The sequence below is a fragment of the Leiobunum rupestre genome, chromosome 2, assembly GCF_980474605.1.
Source record: "Leiobunum rupestre chromosome 2, qqLeiRupe1.1.hap1, whole genome shotgun sequence".
Classification (NCBI taxonomy): Eukaryota; Metazoa; Arthropoda; class Arachnida; order Opiliones; family Sclerosomatidae; genus Leiobunum; species Leiobunum rupestre.
Genome location: NC_143385.1, coordinates 43919229 through 43931275, shown reverse-complemented (window position 1 = coordinate 43931275; position 12047 = coordinate 43919229). Strand labels below are relative to the sequence as shown.

At 32.4% G+C, this 12047-nt stretch overlaps 1 protein-coding gene across 2 annotated transcripts in view; it reads left to right on the top strand.

Annotated features, from left to right (window-relative positions):
• Positions 1-236: 236 nt before the first annotated feature.
• LOC149957581 (uncharacterized) overlaps positions 237-12047 on the top strand; it is a 31750-nt gene continuing 19939 nt past the window's right edge. Inside the window, exons 1-11 of one of the 2 annotated variants that reach the window (XM_090165635.1) lie at positions 239-358; positions 474-551; positions 652-1064; positions 4052-4150; positions 5351-5482; positions 5574-5642; positions 7338-7553; positions 7616-7711; positions 7806-7926; positions 9359-9467; positions 10335-10428. In XM_090165635.1, coding sequence (XP_090021761.1) covers positions 933-1064; positions 4052-4150; positions 5351-5482; positions 5574-5642; positions 7338-7553; positions 7616-7711; positions 7806-7926; positions 9359-9467; positions 10335-10428 — 1068 coding nt within the window. In that variant the 5' untranslated portion in view covers positions 239-358; positions 474-551; positions 652-932. Of the gene's footprint in view, positions 552-651; positions 1065-4051; positions 4151-5350; positions 5483-5573; positions 5643-7337; positions 7554-7615; positions 7712-7805; positions 7927-9358; positions 9468-10334; positions 10429-12047 lie in introns of both variants that reach the window. The other variant, XM_090165636.1, reaches the window with a different exon arrangement.

Sequence of the window (12047 nt, the reverse complement as noted above, 5' to 3'; positions counted from 1 at the left end):
ACGGACACTTTGATGGCTTGTCACGTTTGTCACGGGGATGATACAGATTGCCCACAATATTTAATCGTTTAATAATACTATTAGGCATATTTACAGCAAGTTTCATGCTTTTATCAAAAAGTGCACGGTTTTTAGGAAGAAGACGTTTTTCCTCTAGACTAATAATAACGTAGGCAACGTTGAAACCCAACACCACTTAGGCAGAAGATCTGAAGATGAAAGCTTTCGCGCCACAGAAGTATATAGAATTGTAGAGTGGTGCCGGTTGCCATAATTATATAACAAATTAAAGATTTTCTTGATAAGTTATTCGTTTACTGTTGATAATTATCTTTATAGATTTTCCTGAATGATGGAGGTAAGTTTTTAATTTACAATTTAATTCTATTAACGTACTTTTAAATATTCGGGGAACTATTATGGCGATTATCTATATATTTCGGGAAATATTTCAATGGGTATCTTCTTATCAGGGTATGGCAGCAACGCAGCTTATAGCTTCTGGCTCGCGTAAGGTTCTTCGTAGCTGTTCCTCCTGCCTAGCTCCTGCTGTAAGTTGAGAATCTAAATGCATTGTAGGCCTTAAGCCTTGGCCTTCGCAGCTGTTAATCGAATGAAATTTCTTAATTTTATCTTATTTGTATTTTAAAGAAGATAGTAAAATAAAGAGTTCGGATGTTTGTTTTTGTAGAAAAGGCCTAACTTAATATTCGTATCTTGGGTCTTGATATCTTGAGAAGTGCCATTATATTTTTCGTGCTGCCTGTTGTATCATATTAGGAAAAAGTGATCTGACAATTTCTTTAAGCCTTGGTACCTTCAATGCTTTAACCAGGACTTCGCCTTGAGTGTACCTCATGTTTCTTTATAATTTCGGTGAAAGGTAGGGCGCGAGTCAGTTTTTAGATTTAAACAGACTGGCCTGATTCGGAATGGAAAGAAGTTCTAAAGAGACTGATCCACTGATTGAAACAAGCAACAATCCGGAATCTTCGGATGTTCTTTCCTCCTTAAATCAGGAACATCCATGCACGAGTAAAGAACCCAAAGAAATGACAAATAAGGTATGTATATTAGTGTTTATTGTTTATGTTGGAATAAAAGAGTATCAAAATGTTTTCACATAAATATTATATCACCATAGCATACAAAGGGTTTATTTCCTATAGCCTTTAAAAGTTTGATTAATTTGGCAAATATTTGTAAGCTTTTATTTTCTACTGAACTGCTCACGCAGCTCATGTTTTACTCATTTTCAGAATAGCTTTGAGTAGTAATAACTCGCTCAGTCGTGATGTTTGGTCTAGGCCAATGAGTGTTAATATAATTTTAAATATAATAAGAGCTTTCAAAAGTTTTTTACATTCGTTTGTCTTGATCAAATAATTAAATATTCCAACATGAGATTAAATCCATTTGGAACTTTCAAATAGTTGACAGACTGGCTAATTTTTCTTCGTCCAACCACTTTTCCCCCCCGACTTTAAATTTTTGAAAATTTTTAATTGCCCGGTCGCATTGCAGATATTATCTAGCCAAGATAGGAAACCTGGAGATTAAAACTGTTTTATACTAAAACAATACTTAAAGAACCAAATAAAGTAAATTATTAGATTTTTGGTTCTTACAACTTATATTTTTAATATTTTATCAATTAACTGGCACCAATTTAATAGATTGAATTGTGAAAATGTAGTCGGTATTGAGAATGGTGTAGTATCAAAACCAAAGCATTATTACTTTAGAACATAACCCCAAATCATGAAAATGGGTAAGAGAAATGCAAACTTCAAATCAAAAGAAGTGAGAAGTAAGCTATTTTCAGGGTATAACTTGTTTTTTCCTTTTAAGCACTATCTCCATAAGGGAAATTGATTCGCCAGACACTCCGACCTATAAAGAAATATTTTTGGAAGCTTTCTCAAGTCTTTCTAAGGGGTAAACACTGGCCCTTAGGGCAGAGGGATTGGAGAAATAACACATTTCTCAGTCTGCATTGTCATTTGCTGTTAGTCGTAGTTACTAGAACCTAACTTTTGAATTGGCTGAGAAGGGCTGCATGATTTTCCCTTTTTGAGTTTAGTGGAACTCGTTAAAGGGAGGTATTGGATACACAAAAAAATCTGGCATATTAAAATCACAAAAATTGGTCTATCTATTGTTATAATAGCTCCAGAGATTTATTACAATTGTAGCGTTAGGTAGTGAAATTTCTATGTAGTTCTCAAATCCACATACTTAAATTATTGGATTATTTTAAACTTTTTTAAAGATAATCTTTGCTGACTAGTGACTAAAAATAATTGGTTTGTGAATTTAGGATTTTGTCAAATTACTAGTTGAAAAATACCTGATTTTGGGTTGTATTTTTTTAATATATCCATAAGGCTAATTAGAATGATCAGCTGCTGTCATTGCCTATTATGATATTTTGTAATCGGAATAACGATGGCTACTTGTGCGTATATGGTAAGAAGTAAAAGTAAAACCTGAGGATGCCTTTGTACAGAGCATGAAACTAGTCATCGATATTTAGGTTTTAATTGTTTATTTTTAATTAAAATTTGTTATTGCATAATTAAAGTGGTTTTAACTTATTTTTACTTCTTATGGCATTTTGTTGTGGAACTGTACCTAAACAATGTAAAACTTGGTTTCATTGAAGTATTGGTGGTGAAGATTGACTGTTTAGCCACCAGTGGGGTGGCGGAGGTTGTTAGCACTCAGGCCTCATAGCAATAGCAGCCGGGTTTGATCCCAGCTTGTGGCACTTCGTGAAAACTTGAAACAACTCCTGCGTTGAGTTTGCAAGTTCTCTCCCCACTGGTTTAAGGGGTTTTCCCCCAAGCTCTTTGGTTTCCCCTTATATAAAAACTTGTTGATGTTAACGGTAATAGTTAGGGTGGTGCCTTGGATATTGTTAGGGGCCACTGACAGTAAAAATAGAAGAGGCTATGAAACTAAACACATAAGAAAATGGATTTGAGAAACTGTTTTGTTTTCACGCTGAATTTTTTACAGAATTTTTAAAAGTTTTTTTTACCTTTATTAATCAGGGTTCTTACAGTCCTGGAAATATATAGGAAATTCCAGTTTTTTTTAAATCAGGGAAATTTATTAGGGTTCAGAAAGAAAAATTTACATCAATAAGTTTTTTTATTTTAATGACATGATTACTTGAACTCTCACATATATAGAAATAGGGAAACTATTAAGTATGAATGTTTATCATGAAATGAGTAACCCTGTATCTCTTCATGAACAGATAGGTTAAGCTAGCAACAACTCTTTGAGTTACACAAGATATGTACTTGCAACATCAGAGGTTATCCTAAAACCTAAGGTGCCTTTGCATCTGGTAAAATCCATGGGAAAACCTGGAGATATCCAGGAAATTGGTTTCCCAATAGTTGTATAAACATAAACCCTGTTAATTAATGTCTTCAGATGGCCAATATTGAGCAAATGAGGTATGTAAGCTTATGATTTGAACCAAGGCATTTAAGCACTGTTCTCATATAAACTGCCAAAGTGTGTGTAAAGGTCTTATGCTGTAGCTGTTAACCTGCGGAAAAGTTCCATCACAATGACTTAGAAAGTATGCCATCATTCCAAATAGCATTTATGGATTCCTGTCTCTATAAAGTGCTAGCAGTTGATGCGTTTTTAAAAGTTAGTGACGTCACAGCCATTTTTTCGCAATAGACGTTTAACATTGGTGACGTCGCAGGGTTTCAAGCTGCTGGCACTCTATTCATTTGCAAATACCTTATAATAATGTGTTTTCCGAATAAATGTTTACATTTTTGTTTTAAACTTTATCTTCAGCTTGAACATCATTCAAATACATAGATAATTTGATTTATTTGTGCTTAGTAACATACATACATACTTTTTAAAACTAAACACTTAAGTTATAAATTTTATTATTTTGTTTAAAATTCACCCATAAAGGTTGAACTTCTTTCTATATTTTCTTGCTCATTATTATAATATTTACCTCTTTATTTCTTGATCATATAATTTTGTTTTTTTTTGTTTATCTCAATAGGGTTATTTTATGAAAAATACAGCACCGTCTGAGACTGGAAATTTCATTTCTTCCAAAAGCAGGCATACCATGTTACCGGAGAACAGTATATTTCATTTAGTAGGTACCAAGAATGGTTTAATGAGAGAGCTATATAGGGTATAATTTCTTCTGGGTTTCTTCTAAGATAATTTAAAATATTCTGTTAATGCCACATGATTAGTACAGAAAATGGAAGATGTTAAAATTACGAATTATCTCATATATTGGTCTTTTTTTTAAAGATTCTAATTATTTCAACATTCTTTATGATACTTATCATATGTTCTAAGTGATAGAAGCCCCAAAGAGGGATTATGAGTTGCCATTTTATGGAAAAGAATGTTGAGGACAATCCACTTATTACTTCTTTTATTATAAATAAAGTATTAAATGAATATTACAATTTTTTGTTAAATATATTTTGCACAAGAAAACGCTATTCATAAAAAAATATGACTATTGGCGCTTTATATCTAAATGAAATACTTCGGCATTATTTTTCAATTTCTTATTTCCACGTTAATTTAATGTTCAATCTGGCACAGGGGGCATAGACTCTACAGCGTTATGGATGTGTTTACATTTTTTAATTTTATTGCTGAGCCAAAATACTGGCTGAACCATTGCCTATAAAAATTTAAATATTCTGTAGTATCAGAAATACACGAACCAAAATTATTGATGTAGAGCTTTCTTATTTAGTTCTTTGGTTTCCCTTGCAATGTAGTTTGAGTAGATCATATCACTTTAAAACTAGTTATTTCCGTCCTGCCTTCAGCAATTTCCCCTTACTTTACGGTGAACTATCTGTGATGCACTTGAATATTTTCTTTAGAGGCATGTGGAGTTAAATTTAGGATGCACTTGCACTGCTGACTATTGTAGATCAGAAGAAATGCCTCCCATATTTCTTTCACTAATAAAAACATTAAACGTGCACCGCTGGTACTAATAGTTTTGGTTCATGTATTTCTGGTATTATCAAAAACAATCAAAACATTGACTTAAATGAAATAGACTATTGTAAAAATTGCCGTCTATCCTTATCTCTTTATGCCACAAGGGTTGCTAGCCAGGGGTAGGGGCTTGTTGCACAATTTTATTGGTATTTCCCATGACAACTTTGAGACTGTCATACCATTTTTTTCTGCATTTATTTTGGACTACAGATAGGTCTACATTTTCAAATAGGCTTCATGTTTCTTTTGTCTAAAATATCTGCTATTTCAAATTCGAATAATAAGTTAAAACTATTTTCTCACTTGGTTTTTCTTCCAGGAAAAAAAGCTTAGTTCAGCTTCCTTGGCAGCTGGAGATGCAGCTAGACCAAAACAGGTCATGGTTACTCATCCTGGAACGAACAAAATTAAACCAACGTCCAAGAAAAAAGCTGGAATTCAAGCAGATCTGGTAAGTTTTCACGGGAAATTGGATATTTTCATATAAGATAAATTTACAATTGTTAAATTGATTTAAAATTAATACATTTGAAATTATGTAGGATGTTGTGAAGGAGTTCAGTAAATGTAAAGAAGATGGAGCAACAAGACTGGATTTAAGCAAATCTAACGTAAATATTTATACAGCTTGAATTTACTTTTTCAAAATATAAATATTTGGTAACAGCAAATGTAATATAATTTATCACGACTAGTTTTAAGGTACCCAAAATAGTAGGGTTAACAAATTAAAATTACTAAGGGGAGGGAGGGGAAGGATGTTTTTTCCTAGTCTTCTGTGGAGGGGTTAACTAACACCATGGCCCTTACACTGTACTTTAGAAGAATCCACCGCACCCTACCATTTACATCACTAGTCGAAATTTTAGCCTCTGATCCCATAGGCTTAAGCTCGTTCAGGCCTGGGATTAAAGTACTGAGCCCAAATCTATTTTGTAAACTTTGGTTCTTTTAAACAGCACTGCTTGTAGTGCTACGGTGTCCGATATTATAAAGCTTTCCACCCATATATTAAACATGTGCGCAAAACAAACCAATGACTTTACTCCTAATATCCTTACCTCATCATCTAACGTTTTCACGTATATGTATTTGAGTGGAAAAGTTTTGTGATGCTCTCGGTAGAAGCACTGTCGTGGGTGAATCTTTTTTTACATATTACTCGGGTCCATTCGTTCATTTGTTGAAGCTCAGCCTTATGAATAATACAACGCTTGCCTTTTTTAGTTCCAGTTTCATTAGTACTATTTACTTCTTAATTAACACTAAACATTTTCATGTGTAGATTACACTACTCCAGTGCATAAAATACTTTGAGATTTTGAACGTCATAAGTTAATTATTCACAACTGTCGCAGCCATAAAGAAGCTGAATTAGCACAAAACAAGCCTTTAGTCAACTAACGATTTATCCCGGTTAATTGGATTCTCCGTTTTGTCTCAAAGATTGGTCTTTTTAAGTCTTAAGTTAGGAGTTGCTCAAAGGACCTCTTCCCCTTTAAGAAAAATAACTAAAAATCACCAAATCAATTTTAAGCGCTAGAGGGATGTTTCATGTGTACATAGAAGTTAGGCGTTTCTAAAGTCACGTGTAATTTTTTTTGTTATCACTAGATGTAGTTTTTGAAGATAGAAAGCAAGCGTTGGTATCGATAAAGTCAAGGTGTGAAACGCATGTACCAATAAAGTACTAAAAAGCTTAAGCTTATGGCTTGAGACGGAGGGTCAGAGACGAGCCAAGGAGTTTATCCCTGAGCTTTCTAAGAAACAAGCAACTGAGTTGCTCTCGGTCTCTAAGATGAAGGTTACGGGCCTTGGTTTAGGTCACTGCCAGCTAAATAGACATCTGCATCTGATTGGCATCAGTGAGAGTCCTATGTGCAGGGTATGCCTTGCCAAGGAGGAAACTTCCTCTCATGTTCTTTGTATCTGTGGTTTTTATGCGGCTCAAAGGTTTGAGCATCTTGGTATGCACTGGCTAAAAACGAGCGATCTTTCCAATATCTCAGCAAAACAGATCTTGCGCTTCGTTTCAGAGACTGGGCTATTCCATGTCTATAAGGCTGGGTCTGCACAATGGACCTCTGGTCGATGTGTTAGGTTGGGATTGACCCAACCACCCAACTACTACTACTACTAATAATAATAATAATAATAAGCTTATGACCCAGAGATAAACATTTTTTTATTTAATTTTATTTTAATGAAACATCTATTGGTTTTTGGGAGCAAATGTTAAATCTTTCATCTTTCATATTAAATTGTTATACAAGAGACTGAATTAAATGGTTTTTTTGTTACTATAGATAACAATTATCCCAGCAGCGGTAAAAGAACTAACTCATCTCGTAGAACTGTATTTGTACGGGAACAAACTATCTACTCTGCCAACAGAAATTGGTTGCCTAGTCAACTTAGAAACTCTCGCCTTGAGCGAAAACTCCCTTACAAGTTTACCTGATTCTCTTGCGAACCTGAAGCAGCTGAGAGTCCTGGATCTGAGGCATAATAAACTAAATGACGTATGCTCTTGTTAATGTTAATGCTACAATAATATAAAAAACTTAAATATTGAATATTACAGATTCCAGATGTTGTTTACCTCCTATCCTCACTTAAAACCTTGTATTTGAGGTTCAATAGAATTAGAGTCGTTGGAGATGGAATAGCTAATTTGACAGTATGTTTCAATTTTACTTTCTTACTTAAGTTTACTTTCTTTGTTACCAACAACTGCTAATTGATTAAACTTTTATTTTTTAATATTTATCTAGAATTTAAATATGTTAAGCCTTCGTGAAAATAAAATCCGGGAGCTACCAGCTGGAATTGGTCAGTTAACTCAGCTAGGAACCTTTGACGCTTCCAATAATCATCTCAAACATTTACCACCTGGTAAGAACAATCTGTCTGAAATTTTACACATCGCTTGCAATAAGTATACTACATCGAAATTGTTCATCCTTGTAGATTTACTAATATACCATTTAACTTTTTTTGTAAATTTTAATGTACCACCCTATTTTGCTTCCTGTAAATCAGTTGAGGAGTCAAACATTCATAAAAAAAACCCGTACACTTTAAAGAAAAATGATTTTGGAAATATGGAGATTGACTGAAAAATACCAAAATCTCAGCGAAAATCATTTCCAAAATCTCAATCAGCTTAAAAAACTAGAAATCAACACTAAAATCCTACTCGCTTCTGGTATAGATTTTATGTATTGGTTGGATTAGGGACGTTGTTTGAAAATGTAAGATTAAATATGTGCAAACTTTGCTGTTTCCCATACACCATAGATTTTTTTTGTATTGTAGCATGTACTAAAATGCTACTTGTCGATAGAAATTGTTTTTTTTGTATTATCTCTTTTGCTCGTCGCGTTATTGGCATACGTCATAGCTAAGCTCCGTCTTAAAACTGCCGCCGTGACATTTTACTACGTCACAAATCACAAGGCTCACACCGCTTGAATATATTAACTGTGAGAAAATAATCACATGATCACCATAGGCATTCTAATGTCATGGCCAACCAAAACTCTTTACCAAGGCAATGAAAATAGGCCACACCCACGTGCAAGCTACAAATAATAGACTAGACCCTAGACCCTAGACTCCTGGGCTCCTAAAACATTTCTCTTAAGATATGATGGATTAATAGTGTTTTATTGCAAAAGACAAAGCTTAATAGTGTTTTATTGAAAAAGACAAAGCTTACAAAATGTATAAATTTATACTTTATCCCGATATTTTTTGAGGAAACTAGACAAAATGTTAAACATTTTAATAAATTTCACAACTCATTGATGTTGACACTTAATCTGAAGCTTAATAGTCCGGGCCTAAAATAGTGGGAAGTTCCAAAAACTGATTTGAACATAAAAACTGATTTATCGTGAATTTATCTAAAAAAAAGTATGAAAAATTTAAAATAGTTGATTACATCATGGAAGATGTCGTGGTTCAATTTTGCTGAACTAAGTTACTTATTTACAGCAATATTTTCTTTTATAATTTTGTTAAAATATTAGTCTGTTACAAATTCTGAATTCGGTGCTTTTATAGCTCATTGAAATTATGTTTTGGGGGTTAAGTTTGCTCAATCGATGTAATTTTTTGGGAAGTTCTAAAAATTCCCTATTTTAGCCCCTGTTTATAGTTAAGTTTTTGTTTATAGTTAAGTTTTTGTTTAAAGTTAAGTTTTTGTTTATAGTTACGTTTTTGTTTATAGTTAAGTTTTGTTTTTAGTTAAGTTTTTGTTTATAGTTAAATTTTTGTTTCTATTTGTAAATGGTGGAATGAGCTTATTATTTTTTTCATTTAGAAATTGGCAACTGTGTGCAGCTATCCACTTTAGATATTCAGCACAATGAACTAGTGGATATTCCTGAAACAATAGGAAATTTGACAGCTCTAACTAGAATTGGTCTCAGGTAAGCTGCTGTTTGTTATGTGGTTTTCAACACTTGGCTGATATATATTGCATTTTTTTAAATTCCATATTCTTGTGAAACTTTTAGCAAAGTCATTTTCAATTGTGGCCTTATCTTGTTGAAAGCTTTTTAAATGATAAAATATTCCCACTAAACTTTTTAACTGAAATGAAGTGTTGGAAGCATGATTGAAAATTGTCAAAGATAATTAAATCTAAGCCTTAAGTGCATAGGAATGTAATGAAGAAATATTTGCAGAATTTTGGTTTTGCTCTACCTTTTTTTAAATGAATTTATTAAGGTGTTATTTTACTTAATTTCATGTAATAGTTCATTCTATAAAGTAACATTGGCCCTCTTGATGAGATGTATCGGGCGTGTCAGCCGTGATGTTTCAATATGATAGCCAATAGATGCTAGCATAAACTTTTTGTCTTATTCAACTTGTTAAAGTTCCACGACCGTCTTGATATTTTAGCGTAAATTGTCTTGAGCGATTAATAAAAAAATGCACAATACAAGATTTTTATTCAACTAGTCACCCTTCTTATAAACATCTAACCTTTAAAACTGAACTGAACTCCTCTTATCTCGTGACGAAAGCGTTAATTAAATATTTTCTGGTGGTTTAATTTGAAAAATGTGCAATCCTAGTTTTTGCTGGTCAGCGAAGGCAATAAGTATTTATGGAATCGATGATACAATCACATGGAATCCAAAAGTTTTCGCCTAATTTTATGAATTGTTTATTTTTAACTCATTTTGTTATGGCCTGTATTTGGTAATGCTGGCCAAATTCCAGTAAAAGCTATCTCCAAATGAAATTTACGTTATTGGCTTTGTAGTTGACAAGCTTTTCTTTTATAGGTATAACCAGCTGGCTTCCTTACCAAAAACCTTAAGCAAATGTTGCAATATTGTGGAATTTAATGTAGAAAGCAACGCCATTTCACAGCTACCAGTAAGCAGAATTTTTTTTATGCATAGATATGTTTATTTATTAAACTGTACAGAGTTATATGATTTGAGTGGTTCCTTTTAAAGAATCCTTAACTTAATCAAATTTTATATAGGGGTGTGCGAGTTTCATTTTTTACCTTCCGAGTTGAGTTAGTGTTTAAAAATTTTTTCTAGTCTAGTTAGAGTTGGAGTTTGATAAATATAGCGAGCTTACGAGTTTTAAGTTAACTCCTTTTCTAGGCTTCGAGCCCTTAATGAGCTTATAAATAATTAACGAGTTTTCATATATTTAACGATTTTAATTAATATTCAAACAAATGAACGAAATTGGCCAATTTCAAATATTAATTGGGAGCATTAGCTTCCTTAGGCTTTATTACTTTTCTCTAATGCTATATGAGTACTCGGCTCAGGCTAGTACTCGCACACCCCTAATTTTATACTTCAAGGTATTTCATTATGAAAATGCATGTACAAAAGTAGGTATTCTAGCTATGTCAAATGAAAGCAAACTAAATTTAGTTAAATTAAGATAATATAAATTTAGTTTATACTTAAATAATTAATTTTATCTTGAGAGAGAGAGAGACTAAACCTTAAAAATCATAACAAATCCACTTTAAACAACCCTGAAACTGTTAGTTCAATTTTGTGAAGGTCGATGTACAGTAATTAAATTCTAAAAAATTTTAGTCTGAATTTAAAAGTGAGGAAGCATTAGTCAATGGCCTTAATCTTATTTCAGTGTAACAAGATAGCAAAATTTAAATAACTAATAGTCAGAATCCAACTGTTAATCCATTTCTAAAGCTGGTCACCTCGTTTTTATGAAATCGCTGGCTATAAAAATTGTAGTCTATGGGGTATATTGCTTCACATATTACAGCCCTGTTATATTTTGTTTATTTCTGGGCCTTCTAAAATCAAGTGCCGTCTGCTATGTTTTTTTTAAACTTACGTTTATCTTACAAAGAGACTACCCGAGGTGTAACTTACCGATTTTGTTTAAATTCAGGGATTAAGTTGACCTTTGTGTAACTTAAAAAACCCCAAAGGGAAAAAATGCGATGGACTTAAGTTTTACCATGGCAACCGAAAACGTTTTTGACAACTAAAATTTTATATTTCTCTATGTAAATTGCCATGGCAAAATCGTAGTTTCTAAGGGTCCCTCCCCCCTTATGAAATTATGGAAATTGTAAAGATTTTTTTATAACAAAGGTGGTTAAATTTGGGTAAATGTCTAATTTTGGGTAAATGTCTAAATTTGGATAATTATTTAAATTTGGATAATTATTTAAATTTGGATAATTATTTAAATTTGGATAATTATTTAAATTTGGATAATTATTTAAATTTGGATAATTATTTAAATTTGGATAATTATTTAAATTTGGATAATTATTTAAATTTGGATAATTATTTAAATTTGGATAATTATTTAAATTTGGATAATTATTTAAATTTGGATAATTATTTAAATTTGGATAATTATTTAAATTCCACGACGATTTGGATAAAAATTAGTCATATTGTTATGCTGGTCGACAAAGCTGAATAAATTTGGGTTAAAATCTAAATTAAAATTGGGTAAATTTACAATAAATATCCAAATTCTGG